This window comes from Mytilus californianus, unplaced genomic scaffold (genome assembly GCF_021869535.1).
Source record: "Mytilus californianus isolate M0D057914Y unplaced genomic scaffold, xbMytCali1.0.p SCAF_2, whole genome shotgun sequence".
Lineage (NCBI taxonomy): Eukaryota > Metazoa > Mollusca > Bivalvia > Mytilida > Mytilidae > Mytilus > Mytilus californianus.
Window position 1 is genome coordinate 140,077,128 of NW_026262668.1, and position 25,298 is coordinate 140,102,425.

Sequence of the window (25,298 nt, forward strand, 5' to 3'; positions counted from 1 at the left end):
AAAACATAATTTAATCAGCTAATCCAAGTTATAGGAAGTATGACTAATAATCAGCTACATTAATTATAAAACATGTGTTTAAACCTCTTGACATGATTATGTGTCTGTCCTACTTAAACCTCTTAAGGGTTGCACTTTGTAAATACAGCTATTTCATAAACCACACCTATTTTAGGGAGATATAATATTCATAGATATTTTGTTTTGTTTACCTACTGGTTCCCAGATATGATCTCTATGTTTCATCGCATAGAGACACAACTTGGGAATTTTACCAGTTTAAATACACATGGATAGCAGCCAAATTGAATTCTGAGGAAGAACCAAAGTGAAGGCATGGATAGTACAGAATTTTAGTATAAGTTTGAACTCTTAGAAGTTGGTTGCATATAAATGCTGAAATATGCCGTACAGACCTATGTTTTGACCTTTGAAAAAAATAGTAGTGCATACCGTATAAACTTTCCATTCTAGGATATACTTTTTTATGAAAACTTCATTGTAAAAGTGGCACAGTTTTAGCCGTAAAAGGAGTTTCTATGGGAAATTGCATTGTCTATATCTACAGAAGTGTCACCTTTTTTAAAAAACAGTTTAAGAGTCTGTCCTGCTTAAACATCTTCACAAATGTATGTGTCTGTCCTGCTTACACCTCTACTAATGTTTATGTGACTGTCCTACTTAAACCTCTACATAAGTTTATATGTCTATCCTACTTAAATTTCTACTCAAGTTTAAGTGTCTGTCCTACTGTCCTACTAAAACCTCTCCACAAGTTTATGTGTTTGTCTTGCTTAAACCTCTACACAAGTTAATATGTCTGTCCTACTTAAACCTCTACCCATGTTTATCTGTCTGTCTTACTTAAACCTCTACACAAGTGTATGCGTCTGTCCTACTTAAACCTCTACACAAGTTAATGTGTCTGTCCTACTTAAACCTCTACACAAGTTAATGTGTATGTCCTACTTAAACCTCTACCCATGTTTATGTGTCTGTCTTACTTAATCCTCTACACAAGTGTATGCGTCTGTCCTACTTAAACCTCTACACAAGTTAATGTGTCTGTCCTACTTAAACCTCTACCCATGTTTATGTGTCTGTCTTACTTAAACCTCTACACATGTTTATATGTCTGTCTTGCTTAAACTTCTTCCAATGTTTAGGTGTATGTCTTTCTTAAACCTCTATACATGTTTATGTGTCTGTCCTAGTAAAACCTCTACCCATGTTTATATGTCTGTCCTACTTAAACCTCTTCATATGTCATGTGTCTGTCCTACTTTAACCTCTTCACACATTTATATGTCTGTCCTATTTAAACCTCTACACATGTTTATGCATATGTTCTACTTAAACCTCTTCACATGTTTATTTGTTTGTCCTACTGTGTACAACTTGAAAAATAAATTGCTTTGCCGGGTGCAGCTGGATACGACCGCAGAGGTCCAACCCTGAACAGTTGGGGCAAAAATGGACACAATATTCGTGCTTGATACAGGTCTGAATTTGGATTGTAATTAAATATTTGACACATAATAGGTTTCTGACACAGAATAACTGTAGTCAAAGAACTTAGAATTGGTTATATGATTTGAATTTATATTCATTTTTTTGCTTAAGTGCAATACACTGAGCCTATGCAAATTGACCCCCCCCCCCCCCCCCCCAAAAAAAAAATATATAAAAATTAACCCATTTTTTTTTGTTGCTTTTGTGCAATACACTATGCTGTTGTGTATTGACCCCCCCCCAAAAAAAAAAAAATCCCCCCCCCCACCTTTTTAAAAAAAAAAAAAAATATGTGAAAAAATTATAATTTCTGAAATCTGAAATGAGAAAAAATTGCCCCCCTCCCCCCCCCCCCCTTTTTCAAAAAAAAAATTCTTTCCATCAAGATATGGTCATAATCTCAATTCAAATTACCAATGGAGTTTGCAACCATAATTACCCATTTAAATACATCATAAAAGTCTTAAATAGATAATTTAAAAGCAGTGTAAGGGAGGTAATCCAACATTGTACAATTTTGTTTTTGGATTACCTCCCTTACACTGCTTTTAAATTGTCCATTAACCGGGAAACCCTTGTTTTTCCCCCTTTTTTGCCCCTAATTCCTAAACGGTTTGAGTCATAACCCCCCAAAGCCAATCCTAACCATCCCTTTGTGGTATGGAAACTTGTGGTATAATTTCAGAGAGATCCATACAATTAAACACAAGTTATTGTCTGGAAGTTACAAAAATGCTTATTTTTGGCCCCTTTGTGCAGTCGTATAATAATAACACATACCTGTTCAGGATAAACATTACTGAGATACCATTCAAATGATTTACAATGAAGTCTTTTCCTTAATGCAACTCTGTCTGAAATATCCCCATAAGACACATCTGTAGGCTGTTGTCTCTGTTTATAAAAATATTTCTGAAAAAATATGTGAAAATACAATCAATAATGTATTATGATTTACCTATATATACATATATATACAGCTCACACCTTCTTCTTAGTCAACAATTGTAAAAATACAAAGGAAATTAAATACTGCCAAAAACAATAAGTTTACAGGAGACTGCATGTAAATTAGAATGACAACATGCCAAAGGTTACAGGAGATTGCAGGTAAATTAGATTGACAATATGTCAAAGGTTACAGGAGACTGCAGGTAAATTAGATTGACAATATGTCAAAGGTCACAGGAGACTGCAGGTAAATTAGTATGGCAACATGCCAAAGGTTACATGAGACTGCAGGTAAATTAGATTGACAATATGTCAAAGGATACAGGAGACTGCAGGTAAATTAGATTGACAATATGTCAAAGGTCACAGGAGACTGCAGGTAAATTAGTATGGCAACATGCCAAAGGTTACATGAGACTTCATGTAAATTAGAATGACAATATGTCAAATGTTACAGGAGACTGCAGGTAAATTAGATTGACAATATGTCAAAGGTTACAGGAGACTGCAGGTAAATTAGTATGGCAACATGTCAAAGGTTACAGGAGACTGCATGTAAATTAGAATGACAACATGTCAAAGGTTACATGAGATTACAGGTAAATTAGATTGAGACTGCATGTAAATTAGAATGACAATATGTCAAAGGTTACAGGAGACTGCAGGTAAATTAGTATGGCAACATGCCAAAGGTTACAGGAGACTGCATGTAAATTAGAACGACAACATGTCAAAGGTTACATGAGACTGCATGTAAATTAGATTGACAATATGTCAAAGGTTACAGGAGACTGCATGTAAATTAGAATGACAACATGTCAAAGGTTACATGAGACTGCAGCTAAATTAGAATGACAATATGGCAAAGGTTACAGGAGGCTGTAGCTAAATTAGAATGACAATATGGCAAAGGTTACAGGAGGCTGTAGCTAAATTAGAATGACAACATGCCAAAGGTTACAGGAGATTTCATGTAAACCAGAATGACAACATGTCACTGTTTTTTTTTTAACATTTTTGTTACCATCAACCTTTTGAAAGAATTACAAGTAGCTATGCACAACTTTCTTCTAGTGATTTGTTAAAGTTTTACATTTTTTAAATACATGACTATTTCATGTTTACATCAAACAAAATAAATCAGGAAACATGATGAAAGACATGTATCTCAGTAATCAAATCACCTTTAATGTGTTTCAACAGGTAGTAAATTTCCTGAATGTATCATTTTATATCAAAAAGATACAGTAGTATTCAATATATCAGTATGTTGAAATAATAATGTAATCATGGTTACAGAAGTATAAGCTTTACCTTGTAGTCATCCATCCAAACATTGGCCACTCTCAGAGAATTCTTCAACATTGTATCTCCTTCACCATAAGATCCATATGGACGTCGCTTCCTAAAAATATGTCCAACATGGGAGCAAGGTACTATCTCCAACCTCCCTCCACACTGCCAGATCTAAAAAAAATGAATAATCATGAAACTTTCTAAAATAGTAAGGTGTTGGTGGTTCATCATACTGTCCAGTATATTTGGTGGTTCATCATGCTGTCCAGTATATTTGGTGGTTCATCATGCTGTCCAGTATATTTGGTGATTCCTTGATGGCTGAACCAGTCGGAATGGCCCTTGGTAATGTCTGTTGTGGATATATTTACACAACAATGGGTCAGATAGATAAATCCATAATTTGTTTTACTTTCGCAGAAAAATGTAATAGGCACCAAATTTGGAAATTTTTCTGTTTTCTGATTCTTACTTGTGCTTGGAGTAAGTAATTGTGGGCTTTCTTTTTCTGTAGATTATAATAGAAAATATTATTAAAATTGGCCATCCAAAAGCAAATACGTTAAAAAATAATAAAATCTAAAAATAAAGAATTTAATACGAAATTGTCTGTTAGTTTTTCCCTCAGTTTTCACAGATACACTTACACCGTTAAGATTTTATATATTCTACAGAAGTAAAAAAATATAATATGCATGATATGTATCTCAACGTTAAAAAATATTTCATGTCTAGATAGCCATCCATTAAGAAACTCTGTTTTAACTAATAAGATTGAAGAACATTTAATGACATAATAGTTTTTGTGTCTCACACATCAATATCTACATCTGAATGTACACAAAGTTAGTTTGTTGCTAAATGCACAGCTGTTTGAAAGCAGTTGTGAATTCAGCTGTGAGTTTGTGTGGATCAATTCTTCACTTTCAGCATTGAACATGTTTTATCTCAAGTGAAACAAAAAGGTAAGATAGTTTTATACTGTCTGTGCACAAGTTAAAATAAAGATGAAAAAAAAAAAATCAAAATTCATTCATTGACACTACAAGATATTTTGGAAATAGAATAGTATATCTTGCATGCCCTTTAGTTTATTGATATCTATGCTGAACTTGAAAAAGTGTTTACTGTTAACTGTTAAAATAAAAGGGATAAATAAATTGCAATAAATTTTAAAGTATCTGTGATTGACACTTTTAGTTATTTGTTTAACAATTTTATTGATGTGGAAATATGTATTACTGTACTGATATAAATATTTTATGAATTTTGTGAATGATGACTACTGTAAAAGTTTCAAGTGAATACCAATATTGCATGTAAAATGGTAGAATAAAAGTCTTAGTCTTTGGATTTAAAACAATCTCTGTCAGACTTGCACTTTAACAACTCTTATTGAATGAAACTAGACTGGCATTTTCATAATTACAACAAAAAAAAAGTTCAGAACAGAAAAATTACTTAGCTCTAAAAATACCTCACTGAAATAGCCCTGTATATTTTTGTTAAATGGAAAAAAGGAGGTAAGATTGAATCTTTATTATTAAAATTTTTTTATCATTTATGTTTCGTTTTACAATTTGAGATAAGATTTATAAAATTTCAATTTAATTAGTTTAATATATATATATATCTATAAAAAAGTTTAAATTGAAAACAACAATCAAATCTATGATTGTAAACATACAGATTCCAAACAAATTTCATTTTATTCTACATTTGTTCTAAATTATATTTTTTATGAATAATTTACATAGCTTTGATTATTACTTCTCTTAATATATATATAGATATAAATATAGCAAGGGAATTCCACATTAAATCTGACATTTAAATAATTGTCTACATTAAGTATTTATGGATATTTTTGCTAATCCTAAACTTTATGCAGTAGAATTTTATTTGGTGTCATTATAGTACAAATATGTTCTATTATTGTCAACAAAGGGATGTAACCCATAAATTACTATCAGTACCACTTCGTCAGAAGTTCGACAGATCAAAGTGGTATATTTATTTATTACAGCATGTTAAGTGGCACAAATTGGACACAAACCCTTTCATAAAAAGCTCATCACATAATTTAAATTCAGCATTACTTTCCCAAAAGTTAAGAAAAGAATTTCAACTTTGTAAAAAAAATTGGTGCAATGGTTGACAGGCTCATGTTGATGTTTCATATTCTAGTTCAGAACATTAAAACAATTTTTACATTAGAACTTCTAAAAAATATTTAAATATTTACAATTGTCATGTATAATGTAGATCATGCTTTGATTTGAGAATTCAATTGCAGTGTCTGAGAAAGACAGTTGTAAATTCTATGGAGTGTTCATATATATATAAACTAAAAAAAATCAAATGACCACGTTATCTTGATGTATAAGAATAAATCAGCAAGACTCTACCCTGAAAGATAATTCTAAATTCTCTCCACCCAAGATATCTATTCCACACATTTACCCTGAAAGACAGTTCTAAATTCTCTCCACCCAAGATATCCATTCCACACATTAACCCTGAAAGACAGTTCTAAATTCTCTCCACCCAAGATATCCATTCCACACATTTACCCTGAAAGACAGTTCTAAATTCTCTCCACCCAAGATATCCATTCCATACATTTACCCTGAAAGACAGTTCTAAATTCTCTCCACCCAAGATATCCATTCCATACATTTACCCTGAAAGATAATTCTAAATTCTCTCCACCCAAGATATCCATTCCACACATTTACCCTGAAAGACAGTTCTAAATTCTCTCCACCCAAGATATCCATTCCATTCATTTATTCTGAAAGATAATTATAAATTCTCTCCATCCAAGATATCCATTCCACACATTTACCCTGAAAGATAATTCTAAATTCTCTCCACCCAAGATATCCATTCCATACATTTACCCTGAAAGACAGTTCTAAATTCTCTCCACCCAAGATATCCATTCCACACATTTACCCTGAAAGATAGTTCTAAATTCTCTCCACCCATTTACCTTGAAAGACAGTTCTAAATTCTCTCCACCCAAGATATCCATTCCACATATTTACCCTGAAAGACAATTCTAAATTCTCTCCACCCAATATATCCATTCCATACATTTACCCTGAAAGACAGTTCTAAATTCTCTCCACCCAAGATATCCATTCCATACATTTACCCTGAAAGACAGTTCTAAATTCTCTCCACCCAAGATATCCATTCCATACATTTACCCTGAAAGATAATTCTAAATTCTCTCCACCCAAGATATCCATTCCACACATTTACCCTGAAAGACAGTTCTAAATTCTCTCCACCCAAGATATCCATTCCATTCATTTATTCTGAAAGATAATTATAAATTCTCTCCATCCAAGATATCCATTCCACACATTTACCCTGAAAGATAATTCTAAATTCTCTCCACCCAAGATATCCATTCCATACATTTACCCTGAAAGACAGTTCTAAATTCTCTGCACCCAAGATATCCATTCCACACATTTACCCTGAAAGATAGTTCTAAATTCTCTCCACCCATTTACCTTGAAAGACAGTTCTAAATTCTCTCCACCCAAGATATCCATTCCACATATTTACCCTGAAAGACAATTCTAAATTCTCTCCACCCAATATATCCATTCCATACATTTACCCTGAAAGACAGTTCTAAATTCTCTCCACCCAAGATATCCATTCCATACATTTACCCTAAAAGACAGTTCTAAATTCTCTCCACCCAAGATATCCATTCCACACATTTACCCTAAAAGACAGTTCTAAATTCTCTCCACCCAAGATATCCATTCCATACATTTACCCTAAAAGACAGTTCTAAATTCTCTCCACCCAAGATATCCATTCCACACATTTACCCTAAAAGACAGTTCTAAATTCTCTCCACCTAAGATATCCATTCCATACATTTACCCTGAAAGACAGTTCTAAATTCTCTCCACCCAAGATATCCATTCCACACATTTACCCTGAAAGACAGTTCTAAATTCTCTCCACCCAAGATATCCATTCCATACATTTACCCTGAAAGATAATTCTAAATTCTCTCCACCCAAGATATCCATTCCACACATTTACCCTGAAAGACAGTACTAAATTCTCTCCACCAAAGATATCCATTCCATACATTTACCCTGAAAGATAATTCTAAATTCTCTCCATCCAAGATATCCATTCCACACATTTACCCTGAAAGACAGTTCTAAATTCTCTCCACCCAAGATATCCATTCCATACATTTACCCTGAAAGACAGTTCTAAATTCTCTCCATCCAAGATATCCATTCCACACATTTACCCTGAAAGACAGTTCTAAATTCTCTCCACCCAAGATATCCATTCCATACATTTACCCTGAAAGATAGTTCTAAATTCTCTCCACCCATTTACCCTGAAAGACAGTTCTAAATTCTCTCCACCCAAGATATCCATTCCACACATTTACCCTGAAAGACAATTCTAAATTCTCTCCACCCAAGATATCCATTCCATACATTTTCCCTGAAAGACAATTCTAAATTCGCTCCACCCAAGATATCCATTCCATACATTTACCCTAAAAGACAGTTCTAAATTCTCTCCACCCAAGATATCCATTCCACACATTTACCCTAAAAGACAGTTCTAAATTCTCTCCACCCAAGATATCCATTCCATACATTTACCCTAAAAGACAGTTCTAAATTCTCTCCACCCAAGATATCCATTCCACACATTTACCCTAAAAGACAGTTCTAAATTCTCTCCACCCAAGATATCCATTCCATACATTTACCCTGAAAGATAATTCTAAATTCTCTCCACCCAAGATATCCATTCCACACATTTACCCTGAAAGACAGTACTAAATTCTCTCCACCAAAGATATCCATTCCATACATTTACCCTGAAAGATAATTCTAAACTCTCTCCATCCAAGATATCCATTCCACACATTTACCCTGAAAGACAGTTCTAAATTCTCTCCACCCAAGATATCCATTCCATACATTTACCCTGAAAGACAGTTCTAAATTCTCTCCATCCAAGATATCCATTCCACACATTTACCCTGAAAGACAGTTCTAAATTCTCTCCACCCAAGATATCCATTCCATACATTTACCCTGAAAGATAGTTCTAAATTCTCTCCACCCATTTACCCTGAAAGACAGTTCTAAATTCTCTCCACCCAAGATATCCATTCCACACATTTACCCTGAAAGACAATTCTAAATTCTCTCCACCCAAGATATCCATTCCATACATTTACCCTGAAAGACAATTCTAAATTCGCTCCACCCAAGATATCCATTCCATACATTTACCCTAAAAGACAGTTCTAAATTCTCTCCACCCAAGATATCCATTCCACACATTTACCCTAAAAGACAGTTCTAAATTCTCTCCACCCAAGATATCCATTCCATACATTTACCCTAAAAGACAGTTCTAAATTCTCTCCACCCAAGATATCCATTCCACACATTTACCCTAAAAGACAGTTCTAAATTCTCTCCACCCAAGATATCCATTCCATACATTTACCCTGAAAGACGGTTCTAAATTCTCTCCACCCAAGATATCCATTCCACACATTTACCCTGAAAGACAGTTCTAAATTCTCTCCACCCAAGATATCCATTCCACACATTTACCCTGAAAGACAGTTCTAAATTAACTCCACCCAGGATATCCATTCCACACATTTACCCTGAAAGACAGTTCTAAATAAACTCCACCCAAGATATCTATCCCCAATATTTATCCTAAAAGACAGTTCTAAAAACTTTCCATCCAAGATATCCATTTAACATATTTACGATGAAAGACAGTTCTTAATTCTTTAACCTCCAGATATTTACCTTGAAAGACAGCTTTTTAATATTCTCCACCCAAGATATCCATTCCAGATATTAACCCTAAAAGACAGCTTTTAATATTCTCCACCAAAGATATCCATTTCAGATATTTACCCCGAAAGACAGTTCTAAATTCTACCCACCCCAGAAATCCATTCCAGATATTTACTCTGAAACAGTTTTAATTTCTCTACCTCAGATATCCATTCCAGATATTTACCCTACAAGACAGTTCTTAATATTCTCCAACTCAGATATATTCCTTCCAAATATTTACCCTGAAAGACAGTTCTAAATTCTCTCCACCCCAGATATCCATTCCAGAATCATATTCACCCAATTCAAAGTAGTAGCTTCTGTCCATAGCAAATAAACCTCCAGCCATAGTGGGGGACCTGAAATAAGATAACATTATGATGGTCCCTTGCTTTGTAAAAGTAACCTTGATCTGTTGACACCAAATCACTAGGTATCCTACTCTTCCCTTTATAAAAATAAGGAGATGTGGTATGATTGCCAAAAACTAATAAAATTGAGAATGGAAATGGGGCATATGTCAAAGAGACAACAAACCGACCAAAGAGCAGACAACAGCCGAAGGCCACCAATGGGTCTTCAATGCAGTGAGAAAATCCCGCACCCGGAGGTGGTCCTCAGCTGACCCCTAAATAAAATTGTGTGCTAGTTCAGTGAAAATGGACGTTACACTAAACTCCAAAACATATAAATGAACTAAAATTAAAAAACATACAAGACTAACAAAGGCCAGAGGCTCCTGACTTGGGACAGGCGCAAAAATGCGGCGGGGTTAAACATGTTTTGTGAGATCTCAAAACTCCCCCTATACCTCTAGTCAATGTAGAAAAAAGAAACATAGCAATACGCACAGTAAAACTCAGTTTAAAAGAAGTCCGAGTCCGATGTCAGAATAGGTAACAAAAGAAGTCCATTTATCAGTAATGAAATACAGAAAAATTAAAACTGTAATGTAAATGGCCAAAAACTCAGTCCATTTATCAGTTATAAAATACAGAAGAATTAAAACTGTAATGTAAATAGCCAAAAAATTCAGTCAGTTTATCAGTAATAAAATACAGTAAAATCAAAACAAACTATTTTTCACACGCTATTTTCTTTTATGAAGAAGAAACTTCTGTCCACATTTCATTAAGGTTTGACAGTTATTTATGTCTAAAATCCCAAACCGTGTGTAAATGTTAACTGCAAGCAAGCTTGTTTATTATAGGTAGTTTAATGTCCTTCACTACAATGTAATGCTCTTAGTCGGGACAGTTAAAAAAAACCAAGTTCATCCATCAGTCTAAAACCCCAGGACCAGGTTGTTCATCTCTTGGTTAAATATAACCCTTGGTTAAATTCAACCCTTTATTAAATCATTTAACAGAGGGTTACACATCTTCGCTAGCCAAGGGTTATGATCCACTTCCCTCCTCTCCACCCTTGGCGGATTGAGATAGAATTTCGGAAACACAAGGTAATGATTTTCATTGGTTGCAGTTGAAACTAGCTGCATCCAATCAAAAAGCGCCTATAACATGATCACGTGTAAATGTAGAAAGTGTATGTAAACAATTGCCACATGCTTATTGTGCAACAAGTCTTTACATCCCTAAACATACAACTATATTTAGTGACAATTTGAATGTTTTTAATCAACTAATAGAAGTTCCTGTGTATGTTTCTTGCACAAATGCATGAATGTCAACGTATATTTTCGTTTCCTGCTTTACCAAGTGTGTAGAATCCAGACACTACCGTGTTTTTACCTCCAAATTGAAGAGTTCAAGTGCTACCATTGGTCAAGAATAATGTATTGGGAATGGGCGTGACTTTAATCTACCAATAGATGGCGCAACATTGTTATCACAAATTTTGGCTTAATCTGCCAAGGGTGGAGAGGAGGAAAGTGGATTGTAACCCTTGGCTAGCGAAGATGAGGGTTACATAACCAAGGGTAAAAATTCTTTGGTTCAACTTCTTTTTAACCCTTGGTTACATAACTCATGGTTGAATTTTCAATACAATTTATATATTATATGATTAGTTGATAAAAATCAAAGCATAAAAGCACTGTAAAGGCAGTTACTTACAGGTTTTATGATTTTATAGTCCAGATTGATTATAATCAAACATATTACTTTTCAGGAAAGGCTAACAACATAAGAGATTTAGATATTTTTCAATTATTATGGCATGGAAAGGGTAATTTTACATTGCATTTCAAAAGAACATATTATTGCATGAGTATATTAATGCACTAATAACTCAAAAATGTTACCAGCTACAGAGCAACTTAGGATGGACTTTTTCTAGAAACAAATTGATTTTGATTTATACTAAACAAAGTGCAATTGAATATTTAGGGTCAATTTTGGTTTTCACTATTTGTGGATATTCACATCTAGGGTTTAAAAAAAAACAACACATCCCAGGTCATCAAGATGGCTTGGTGTGAATTTATCTCAAGAACATTGAGTTATATGATGCATCTACAAGTGTGCATCTTTTCCATGAAAATAGTTTTTCTTAAAAAATTAGTCCAAGCAAAATTAATTTCCAATTTAATAATTTTTTAATGTTTATTTATGTGTGAGTGACTGACCTAGTACAGTACATTTTGGTGTTTATTTATGTATGAATGACTAACCTAGCTAGTACAGTACATTTTGGTGTTTATTTAAGTGTGAATGACTGACCTAGTCCTGTACATTTTGATGTTTATTTATGTGTGAATGACTGACCTAGTACAGTATATTTTGGTGTTTATTTATGAGTGAATGACTTACCTACTTTGTCTTGTTTTGGTATTTTAAAATATTTGGGTTCATTTATATGTTTCAGAGTTTACAGTGACGTCCATTTTCGCTGAACTAGTATACATTATTGTTTAGGGGCCAGCTGTACCACGCCTCTGGGTGCGGGATTTTCTTGCTGCGTTGAAGACTCATTGGTGGTCTTGGGCGGTTTTCTGCTCTTTCCTCGGTTTGTTGTCTCTTTGACACATTCCCCATTTCCATTCTCAGTTTTATATAACTTACTTTACAGGATTTGAGGCTACATCAGGGTTATCTCGAACATGTACAGGTAGTTGATCCCATCTAAAATGTAGTCCCCAGTTAAATCCTCCAACCACCAGTGGTGAAGTTTGAAGCTCCATGGTGTCAGCATTGATAATATCAATAACTGGTACAACAACATTGACACGGTTGTCAATGATTCTGGTTAATAAAGGCTGTAACCAATCTGTATTAACTTCACAATGGCTGTCAAGGAATACTAAAACCTGGAAAAAAAAACAGGAAATTTCAATTGTTTACGAATGGGTAGTCTGAAATTGTATCAATGATTGTACTTGGTAGGGCTGAGGAGGATAATGTAACATACAATATCAATTTTTTTCAAATGATAACAATGTTAAGACTATATTGAAAATCCCTTCTACCTTTATAACCTAAAACAGCCTAACTCTGATGTGTCCTCATCTGACTTCATTCTTACCACACCTTCTGACTGATTACCAGTCCCCCATACATCCCGACTCTTACCCCACCCCATACATCCTGACTCTTACCACACCTTCTGACTGATTACCAGTCCCCCATACATCCCGACTCTTACCCCACCCCATACATCCTGACTCTTACCACACCTTCTGACTGATTACCAGTCCCCCATACATCCTGACTGTTACCACACCTTCTGAATTATTACCCTACCCCCATACATCCAGACTCTTACCACACCTTCTGACTGATTACCCTACCCCCATACATCCTGACTCTTACCACACCTTCTGAATGATTACCCTACCCCCATACATCCTGACTCTTACCCAACCTTCTGACTGATGAACCTTCCCCCATACTTCCTGACTCTTACCACACCTTCTGAATGATTACCCTACCCCCATACATCCTGACTCTTACCCCACCTTCTGAATGATTACCCTACCCCCATACATCCTGACTCTTACCACACCTTCTGAATGATTACCCTACCCCCATACATCCCGACACTTACCCAACCTTCTGACTGATTACCCTACCCCATACATCCTGACTCTTACCCCACCTTCTGACTGATTACCCTACCCCCATACATCCTGACTCTTACCACGCCTTCTGAATGATTACCCTACCCCATACATCCTGACTGTTACCACACCTTCTGAATGATTACCCTACCCCCATACATCCAGACTCTTACCACACCTTCTGACTGATTACCCTACCCCCATACATCCTGACTCTTACCACACCTTCTGAATGATTACCCTACCCCCATACATCCTGACTCTTACCACACCTTCTGACTGATTACCAGTCCCCCATACATCCTGACTGTTACCACACCTTCTGATTTATTACCCTACCCCCATACATCCAGACTCTTACCACACCTTCTGACTGATTACCCTACCCCCATACATCCTGACTCTTACCACACCTTCTGAATGATTACCCTACCCCCATACATTCTGACTCTTACCCAACCTTCTGACTGATGAACCTTCCCCCATACTTCCTGACTCTTACCACACCTTCTGAATGATTACCCTACCCCCATACATCCTGACTCTTACCCCACCTTCTGAATGATTACCCTACCCCCATACATCCTGACTCTTACCACACCTTCTGAATGATTACCCTACCCCCATACATCCCGACACTTACCCAACCTTCTGACTGATTACCCTACCCCATACATCCTGACTCTTACCCCACCTTCTGACTGATTACCCTACCCCCATACATCCTGACTCTTACCACGCCTTCTGAATGATTACCCTACCCCATACATCCTGACTCTTACCACACCTTCTGAATGATTACCCTACCCCCATACATCCTGACTCTTACCACACCTTCTGATTACCCTACCCCATACATCCTGACTCTTACCACACCTTCTGACTGATAACCCTACCCCTTACATCCTGACTCTTACCACACCTTCTGAATGATTACCCTACCCCCATACATCCTGACTCTTACCACACCTTCTTACTGATTACCCTACCCCATACATCCTGACTCTTACCACACCTTCTGACTGATTACCCTACCCCATACATCCTGACTCTTACCACACCTTCTGTCTGATTACCCTACCCCCATACATCCTGACTCTTACCCCACCTTCTGAATGAAAACCCTACCCCCATACATCCCTACACTTACCACACCTTCTGACTGATTACCCTACCACCATACATCCTGACTCTTACCACACCTTCTGTCTGATTACCCTACCCCCATACATCCCGACTCTTACCACACCTTCTGACTGATTACCCTACCCCATACATCCTGACTCTTACCACACCTTCTGAATGATTACCCTACCCCATACATCCTGACTCTTACCACACCTTCTGAATGAAAACCCTACCCCCATACATCCCTACACTTACCACACCTTCTGACTGATTACCCTACCACCATACATCCTGACTCTTACCACACCTTCTGTCTGATTACCCTACCCCCATACATCCCGACTCTTACCACACCTTCTGACTGATTACCCTACCCCATACATCCTGACTCTTACCACACCTTCTGAATGATTACCCTACCCCATACATCCTGACTCTTACCACACCTTCTGAATGATTACCCTACCCCCATACATCCCGACACTTACCCAACCTTCTGTCTGATTACCCTACCCCCATACATCCCGACTCTTACCACACCTTCTGACTGATTACCCTACCCCATACATCCTGACTCTTACCACACCTTCTGACTGCTTACCCTACCCCTTACATCCTGACTCTTACCACACCTTCTGAATGATTACCCTACCCCATACATCCTGACTCTTACCACACCTTCTGAATGATTACCCTACCCCATACATCCTGACTCTTACCACACCTTCTGAATGATTACCCTTCCCCCATACTTCCTGACTCTTACCATACCTTCTGAATGATTACCCTACCCCATACATCCTGACTCTTACCACACCTTCTGACTGATTACCTTACCCCATACATCCTGACTCTTACCACAACTTCTGACTGATTACCCTACCCCATACATCCTGACTCTTACCACACCTTCTGACTGATTACCCTACCCCAAACATCCTGACTCTTTCCACATCCTCTGAATGATTACCCTACCCCCATACATCCTGACTCTTACCACACCTTCTGAATGAGTACCCTTCCCCCATACTTCCTGACTCTACCACACCTTTTGACTGATTACCCTACCCCATACATCCTGACACTTACCCAACCTTCTGACTGATTACCCTTCCCCCATACATCCTGACTCTTACCACACTTTCTGAATGATTACCCTACCCCCATACATCCTGACTCTTTCCACACCTTCTGACTGATTACCCTACCCCATACATCCTGACTCTTACCACACATTCTGACTGATTACCCTACCCCCATACATCCTGACTCTTACCACACATTCTGAATGATTACCCTACCCCAATACATCCTGACTCTTACCACACCTTCTGAATGATTACCCTTCCCCCATACATCCTGACTCTTACCACACTTTCTGAATGATTACCCTACCCCATACATCCTGACACTTACCCAACCTTCTGACTGATTACCCTATCCCATACATCCTGACTCTTACCCCACCTTCTGAATGATTACCCTACCCCCATACATCCTGACTCTTACCACACCTTCTGACTGATAACCCTACCCCATACATCCTGACTCTTACCACACCTTCTGTCTGATTACCCTACCCCCATACATCCTGACTCTTTCCACACCTTCTGTCTGATTACCCTACCCCCATACATCCTGACTCTTACCACACCTTCTGACTGATAACCCTACCCCATACATCCTGACTCTTACCACACCTTCTGAATGATTACCCTACCCCCATACATCCTGACTCTTACCACACCTTCTGAATGATTACCCTACCCCCATACAACCTGACTCTTACCCCACCTTCTGAATGATTACCCTACCCCATACATCCTGACTCTTACCCCACCTTCTGACTGATTACCCTACCCCCATACTTCCTGACTCTTACCCCACCTTCTGAATGATTACCCTACCCCATACATCCTGACTCTTACCCCACCTTCTGAATGATTACCCTTCCCCCATACAACCTGACTCTTACCACACCTTCTGTCTGATTACCCTTCCCCCATACATCCTGACTCTTACCACACCTTCTGACTGATTACCCTACCCCATACATCCTGACTCTTACCACACCTTCTGACTGATTACCCTACCCCATACATCCTGACTCTTACCACACCTTCTGACTGATTACCCTTCCCCCATACATCCTGACTCTTACCACACCTTCTGACTGATTACCCTACCCCATACATCCTGACTCTTACCACACCTTCTGACTGATTACCCTACCCCAAACATCCTGACTCTTACCCCACCTTCTGAATGATTACCCTTCCCCCATACAACCTGACTCTTACCCCACCTTCTGACTGATTACCCTACCCCATAAATCCTGACTCTTACCACACCTTCTGAATGATTACCCTACCCCCATACAACCTGACTCTTACCCCACCTTCTGAATGATTACCCTACCCCCATACAACCTGACTCTTACCCCACCTTCTGAATGATTACCCTACCCCCATACAACCTGACTCTTACCCCACCTTCTGAATGATTACCCTACCCCCATACAACCTGACTCTTACCCCACCTTCTGACTGATTACCCTACCCCCATACAACCTGACTCTTACCACACATTCTGAATGATTACCCTACCCCCATACAACCTGACTCTTACCCCACCTTCTGAATGATTACCCTACCCCCATACAACTTGACTCTTACCAGTCTCCATCAATCTCAATTTAATTCTTACCTTCCCTTCTATCAAATAAGCCCAACACATCATGTCACTTACATGTATATGTCATTATATAATTATGAGTTATGGCTTATGTTCCTTCTGTCAAATAAGCACCATTACACTGGCCTTCATTAGCCATCACATATTTGAATTTATTGTATAGACACATGTCTATTGTTGAAGACTATGTTAACCTGTGACACATGTCTATTGTTGAAGAATATGTTAACCTGTGACACATGTCTATTGTTGGAGACTATGTTAACCTGTGAAACATGTCTATTGTTGAAGACTATGTTAACTGTGACACATGTCTATTGTTGAAGACTATGTTAACCTCTAAGTCATTTTTTTGTTGTTGGTTTTATTGTTCTAAACCTGTATAAGGCATTCCTCAACTTAAGAATAAATACCATTCCTGTCTTTATAAGCTAAAGACAACACATAACAGAATTTAGGCTTACCTCCCCTTCTGCCTGACAACCCCATACATCCTTGCCCTGATAAGTCCTTGTCTTGTGGCAGTCCTCATGTATCTTACTTTATTAGGCTTACCTCCCCTTCTGCCTGACAACCCCATACATCCTTGCCCTGATAAGTCCTTGTCTTGTGCCAGTCCTCATGTATCTTACTTTATTAGGCTTACCTCCCCTTCCGCCTGATTAGCCCATACATCCTTGCCCTGATAAGTCCTTGTCTTGTGGCAGTCCTCATGTATCTTACTTTATTAGGCTTACCTCCCCTTCCGCCTGATTAGCCCCATACATCCTTGCCCTGATAAGTCCTTGTCTTGTGGCAGTCCTCATGTATCTTACTTTATTAAGCTTACCTCCCCTTCTGCCTGATTAGCCCCATACATCCTTGCCCTGACAAGTCCTTGTCTTGTGGCAGTCCTCATGTATCTTACTTTATTAAGCTTACCTCCCCTTCTGCCTGATTAGCCCCATACATCCTTTTCCTGATAAGTCCTTGTCTTGTGGTAGTCCTCATGTATCTTACTTTATTAGGCTTACCTCCCCTTCTGCCTGATTAGCCCCATACATCCTTGCCCTGACAAGTCCTTGTCTTGTGGCAGTCCTCATGTATCTTACTTTATTAGGCTTACCTCCCCTTCTGCCTGATTAGCCCCATACATCCTTGCCCTGACAAGTCCTTGTCTTGTGGCAGTCCTTATGTATCTTACTTTATTAAGCTTACCTCCCCTTCTGCCTGATTAGCCCCATACATCCTTGCCCTGATAAGTCATTGTCTTGTGGCAGTCCTCATGTATCTTACTTTATTAGGCTTACCTCCCCTTCTGCCTGATTAGCCCTATACATCCTTGCCCTGATAAGTCCTTGTCTTGTGGCAGTCCTCATGTATCATACTTTATTAAGCTTACCTCCCCTTCTGCCTGATTAGCCCTATACATCCTTGCCCTGATAAGTCCTTGTCTTGTGGCAGTCCTTATGTATCTTACTTTATTAAGCTTACCTCCCCTTCTGCTTGATTAGCCCTATACATCCTTGCCCTGATAAGTCTTTGTCTTGTGGCAGTCCTTATGCATCTTACTTTATTAGGCTTACCTCCCCTTCTGCCTGATTAGCCCCATACATCCTTGCCCTGACAAGTCCTTGTCTTGTGGCAGTCCTCATGTATCTTACTTTATTAAGCTTACCTCCCCTTCTGCCTGATTAGCCCCATACATCCTTTTCCTGATAAGTCCTTGTCTTGTGGTAGTCCTCATGTATCTTACTTTATTAGGCTTACCTCCCCTTCTGCCTGATTAGCCCCATACATCCTTGCCCTGACAAGTCCTTGTCTTGTGGCAGTCCTCGTGTATCTTACTTTATTAGGCTTACCTCCCCTTCTGCCTGATTAGCCCCATACATCCTTGCCCTGACAAGTCCTTGTCTTGTGGCAGTCCTTATGTATCTTACTTTATTAGGCTTACCTCCCCTTCTGCCTGATTAGCCCCATACATCCTTGCCCTGAAAAGTCCTTGTCTTGTGGCAGTCCTCATGTATCTTACTTTATTAGGCTTACCTCCCCTTCTGTCTGATTAGCCCCATACATCCTTGCCCTAATAAGTCCTTGTCTTTTGCCAGTCCTCATGTATCTTACTTAATTAGGCTTACCTCCCCTTCCGCCTGATTAGCCCCATACATCCTTGCCCGGATAAGTCCTTGTCTTGTGGCAGTCCTCATGTATCTTACTTTATGCAAGTTGTTTTTCACATAGGCTTCTATCTGACATGACAGGTTGTCTAAAATTATAAAATTCAAATGAAACTAAATAAGATTTTCATTCTTTACTTATATAAGATAGGAACATTACTTCAACTACAATTATATTACACCTGTAAGGGCATTTCTAAAAAAAAAATTTATATTTCACTGGAATTTTCAGTATTGCAGTTGTTGTGTTTAAGATTTTAAGAGAACTTTGTGAAATTTTGAAATGATTCATAAAGTCTTAAATATGGCTGAAAGCTATAATTTTGGCAATTTTTAGTAGTTACATCAATCTACAATAAAATGAACAGGATTCAAAACCAAGAGTAGATTCTATCAAACATGTATCTAAACATCAATTATTTCCTGCAATATTACCTAACTTAATATGTGCTTCCTGGTTGTCTCAGTGTTTGAATTATTTCTTCATTTTGAGGTGAAATTATTGGGCAATTTATGACAGTATTTGTTAAATTATTTTTCCCTTTATGTATATAATTATATTCATAATTAGATGTCAGATATTATCAAATGTACAAATCGACAGATGTCACCTGGTCACTTGATTGACATGTAGCCAAGTTACCCCTAAAACTGGTGCTAGGGGCTGTGATGAACTTGCTGTGAGGTCAGTGTGACTTTCAAATGAAGAACAGCAAATGACAGTTGTTTCTTTGCTTTTGTTAGTTTCCGCATGTTTTGATTTTGTGCCAATATTAAATTCTCCTTATTAATATTTCCAAATGTGTGGTTATTTAAATACAAATAATTTGTTCATAAAAAAAAAGATCAATTTGTTATAAATTTATCTTGAGTTTAAAAACTAGAGGCTCTAAAGAGCCTGTGTTGCTCACCTTGGTCTATGTGCATATCAAACAAAGGACACTCTCCAACACTAGTACTGTAGACGAGAAAAGATTTCTATTTTTGTTGAGGTGTAGTACCACCAAATCATAGTACGTCACATCCGATTGCATCCGAAAAAGGGTCGAAAAAAAATATTCCCTTGAATTTGACAGTTGTAGGAAATTAATCCTACATTTCATTGCAGTAAAAAATTTCTGAGTCATAAACATATCTCTTGGGTGTTTCAAAGCACCCATATTTTTTAAAATCAATGGTGGTATTACACCTAATATGGGAAGCTGTACATGCACCTTTGATCTTGTGTGTACTCTCATTTGTTAAAATTTCATGCTATTTAAGTAAAATATTACAAAAAAGGAAATATTTTAAGTGGATTGAGTCTCAAAAACACATTTTATGAGAAAATTTCCTTGAAATAGGACTAGTACTCTACCATGAATATTAGTAGACAGAGCAAGCCATACTCAATGTTTTGGGGAGCTTTTTCTAAGTTTTTCTCCTTATTTCTTATATTTTGCTATATAAGAAAACTTTTTCCTAAGTAATGCTTTAATAAATATATAGTTATTAGTAAATGAAATTATTTTTGAAGCAGTTACAACAAATTATTCACTAAAAGGGAAGCTTTTTATGTCCCTCTCTGGAACGTGGCGTAAATTTAAGCTTTACGTAAAGACTTTTTGAAACCTCCATGGAGTCAGTAAACTTTTATATGGAAAGTTCATTCATCTTGAATACTTCAATTACTCATTTATTATCACATTTCTTTCATAAATGAGTGAAAGTCACCCCAAAATTTTTATTTATTGGCCTAAAAAGTTGAAATTTGAGGAAATGAGAGGCATACTGTGGATTCATTATTATTCGTTGGATACCAATTTTCGTGGATTTTGTGGGTACAGGGGAAGAACGAAATTAAATGTTCAACGAAAAACAAAATTTCTATGGTCTTGTAAGCAGATTTCGGTAAAACTAAGAAATTAAGTATCCACGAACATGTAAGTTTTCCTTAATCCACGAAAATTGGTACCCACGAAAATAAATGAATCCACAGTAAATGGACCAAAAGGGACCTTATAATGAAGACATAGAGGTCCATTAGTGGTATTTATCATCCTAGAGTAATCTTTTGTATCATATTCAACTGTTTGTAGGCAGATGAGATAAATGTTTGATCATTTATTGGTCCACACTACATTCTATCATGATGCACCTTGATTTTGATTTTTCGAAGAAATTTTGCTCGAATCGCTGTAGATGTCGTCATACATTATACTAGATTTTTCTCAAACTATTGAACTGATTATGACAAAACTTGACAGCAATGCTTGAAATAACCAGTTTTACGAAGGAAAAACGATCACATTCAGTTTATTCAACAAAAAAGTCTTCTTTAGGTGTAATACCACCAAATCTTAGTACGTCACATCTGGTTGCATCTGAAAAAGGGTTGAAAAAAAATATTCCCTTGAATTTGACAGTTGTAGGAAATTAATCCTACATTTCATTGCAGTAAAAAATTTCTGAGTCATAAACATATCTCTTGGGTGTTTCAAAGCACCCTTATTTTTTTATTTGGTGTTTCTATAGAATATTTTGGAAACTTAAGGTTACATGGTTTCTAAAGCTTGTACACAGGAAGAAAAGGGGTGAAAATTTGACTGGTTAACTTCCAGTGATGGTTATTTTCTTATATGCAATGAAATGTTACGTGAAATTTTGTCTATAGTACTGGACAGGATAAAACTTTACTCGTGCCAAGTAATTCTTTATTTGAAAGAAAGATAAATTTTGCACAATTTTTTGAAAAGTGCAAATTTAACATAGACTAATAGGGGAAAATCAATGGTGGTATTACACCTTGATCTTGTATAAGTGATCTTTTAGTCTGTTTAGTTTCTCTCTATCTTCTTTAGTTTTTGCTCAAAACACAAAAGACAGTAAGAAAAATTCCTCATTTAAGGGCAATCACTCTTATGAAGAGAGACAGTCTACTAACTATATTGGTAAAATTTGACTTTTTAATAGATCTTGCCTTGCTGATCATTTTTGTGATTTTAAGTGTTTATTTATCTATTATAATTTAAATCATATAAGACATAACGGAAAAAAATGTTTTCTCTCTAAATATCATAGTTTTCATGATAATAGACAAAAATGAAAAACTAGAGGCTCTCAAGAGCCTGTGTCGCTCACCTGTATCTACTGTGGTTTTGGAAATCATGTAAAATAAGGTTAAAATCATAATAAATGGTATAAGATACCCTAATAATGATTGAGGCCAAGTTTAGTTTAACTTGGCCCAGTAGTTAAATCAAAAGCAGGCCATCCCACTGTAGTCTTACAAAAGTTACTGAAGACCCCTTATCATTATTTAAATTAGTTTTCAAGTTGTGACCATTTGAAATTGTTTTTTTACAATTTTCCCTAAGACTTCTATAGTTAACTCCTATGTTCTAATTTTAGCCATGGTGGCAATGTTGGTTGGATGGCAGGGTCATCGGATATATTTTTCAATCAAGATACCCTATTGAAAATTGTGGCTAAATTTAATTCTATTTGGCCCAGTAGATTAAGTGAAGAAGATTTTTGTAAAAGATTTCAAAAATTTATGAAAAAAAAAATTGTTTAAAATTGACTATAAAGATTCAGGAGCAGCAACCCAACAATGGGTTGTCCAATTTGTCTGAAAATTTCAGGGCAGATAAATCTAAACCTGTTGAACATTTTTACCCATGTCAGATTTGATGTAAATGCTTTCGTTTCAGAGATATAAGCCAAAAACTGCATTCTACCCCATGTTCTATTTTTAGCCATGTTGGCCATGTTGGTTAACGTTGGCAGGCAGGGTCATTGGACACATTTTTTAAACTAGATACCCTAATGATGATTGTGGCCAAGTTTGGTTAAATTTGTCTCAGTTGTTTCAGAAGAGAAGATTTTTGAAAATTACACAAATTTACGAAAAATTGTTAATAAATTGTTATCACAGAGATATGTCTCGCCTTTTTGTAATTTTGATAATGCAAATGTTGAAATTAAAATAGCAATACTTTAACATGTAAGTTATGCAAATATTCAAAGTCGATGAACCATGACTGAAGGTACATGGCTGAACAATCTCCATGGAAATGAGATGTGCCAATGCAAAATTTCCTTAAAATTACCAATTCAGGGGCAGCAACCCAACAACAGGTTGTCTGATTTGTCTGAAAATTTGAGGGCAGATAGACCTTAACCTGATGAACATTCTTTTCTCCTGTCAGATTTGCTCTAAATGCATTAGTTTCAGAGATATAAGCCAAAATCTGCATTTTACCCCTATGTTCTATTTTAGGCCAGGTGAGCTAAAAAATGACAATTTCTGTCAAATGACCTTATCTATATATCATGTTATGATGATCAATTTTGCTGTACAAATTTTGTTGTTTTTTGTTTTGTCCATCTGTTACAGTTTCCAAGATAAAACATACTAAATTTGGTCAAAAATCATCATGTTATTTGTATTGTAAGAACCTTCAAGATTACTGTTATAGTCAACCAATAACATAGAATTGAGAATTGAGAAAATTCATGGTCCAATATATAGTCATGATAGAAATATAAGAAGTCTTATTGAAATCTCTTTTATGAAAACTGTTACATGCCATCTTACATGCTATAAACTACATACATACCAAGGTCACTGTTATCATCAACCAATAAAATCTCTTGTAACAAAAAAGCTGGTGTACGGTCCAACACACTGTGGACTGTACGTAGCAATGCTGAAGGAGCTTCATTGTAGAAGCATATTATAACACTTGCCCTGGGAAGCTTTGTTGAGTAGATCTTACTCTGACAACTGTAAAATATAATAAGATCACTGGCATGTAAAAATTGTCAATGATAAATAAAAATCTGACAACTGAAAATTATAATAAGATCAATGGAATGTAAAACTTGTCAATAATAAATAAAGATCTTACAACTGAAAAGTACTGTATTGTACTTTTCTTTGCAATTTGTGTGCACTCATTTTCATCAATTTGGTATTGCTGAAGAACTCCCATGTTTTTAATTTCTTGGTATTCAAAATCAAAGTGTCATCTGTGCTGTGGTCCAGCTAATTCTATAGCTCGTCAGATATTTTTTTCTTATCTCATTTTCAATATATTTTTCTATATATCATTATTTCTTATTTGTAACTTACTTTGGGTATCTGTTGTCTTGTAATCTTCTATGGTAACCCATTGTCTTACCCATGCAAGGCATGAGATTTGCCTGTATCAAAGACATGAGATTTGCTTGTATCTAAGGCATGAGATTTGCCTGTATCTAAGATATGAGATTTGCCTGCATCTAAGACATGATATTTGCCTGTATCTTAGACATGAGATTTTACTGTATCTAAGACATGAGATTTGCCTGTATCTAAGGTATGAGTTTTGCTTGTATCTAGGCATGAGATTTGTCTGTATCTAAGGCATGAGATTTGCCTGTATCAAAGGCATGATGTTTGTCTGTATCTAAGGCATGAGATTTGCCTGTATCTAAGGCATGAGATTTCGCTGTATCTAAGGCATGATTTTTGTCTGTATCTAAGGCATGAGATTTGCCTGTAGCTAAGGCACAAGATTTCCCTGTATCTAAAGCATGACATTTATCTGTATCTAAGGCATGATATTTGTCTGTATCTTAGGCATGAGATTTCCCTGTATCTAAGGCATGAGATTTTCCACATCTAAGGCTTGATGTTTGTCT

The 25,298-nt window shown here is 36.7% G+C and overlaps 1 protein-coding gene and 1 long non-coding RNA gene across 13 annotated transcripts in view; both read right to left on the reverse strand.

Moving 5' to 3' along the window:
• Positions 1–25,298, reverse strand: part of LOC127731254 (polypeptide N-acetylgalactosaminyltransferase 11-like) — a 47,109-nt gene that overhangs the window by 18,626 nt on the left and 3,185 nt on the right. The window contains exons 3-8 of the mRNA XM_052240282.1: positions 24,233–24,399; positions 19,593–19,720; positions 12,659–12,903; positions 9,877–9,994; positions 3,778–3,930; positions 2,293–2,424 (exon numbers count right to left, since the gene is read on the reverse strand). Coding sequence (XP_052096242.1) covers positions 2,293–2,424; positions 3,778–3,930; positions 9,877–9,994; positions 12,659–12,903; positions 19,593–19,720; positions 24,233–24,399 — 943 coding nt within the window. The remainder of the gene's footprint in view (positions 1–2,292; positions 2,425–3,777; positions 3,931–9,876; positions 9,995–12,658; positions 12,904–19,592; positions 19,721–24,232; positions 24,400–25,298) is intronic.
• On the reverse strand, positions 13,801–17,070 carry LOC127731255 (uncharacterized). Of its 12 annotated transcripts, XR_007995576.1 has the most exons (9): positions 16,809–17,070; positions 15,414–15,552; positions 15,322–15,367; positions 15,136–15,181; positions 14,903–14,994; positions 14,669–14,714; positions 14,576–14,622; positions 14,302–14,487; positions 13,801–13,925 (listed from the first exon to the last, which is right to left on the reverse strand). It is a non-coding gene; the product is annotated as an uncharacterized LOC127731255 (long non-coding RNA). The 12 variants fall into 12 exon arrangements; XR_007995583.1 differs by lacking the exon at positions 15,136–15,181 and having other exon boundaries at positions 14,903–14,948; XR_007995579.1 differs by having other exon boundaries at positions 14,903–14,948; positions 15,322–15,552.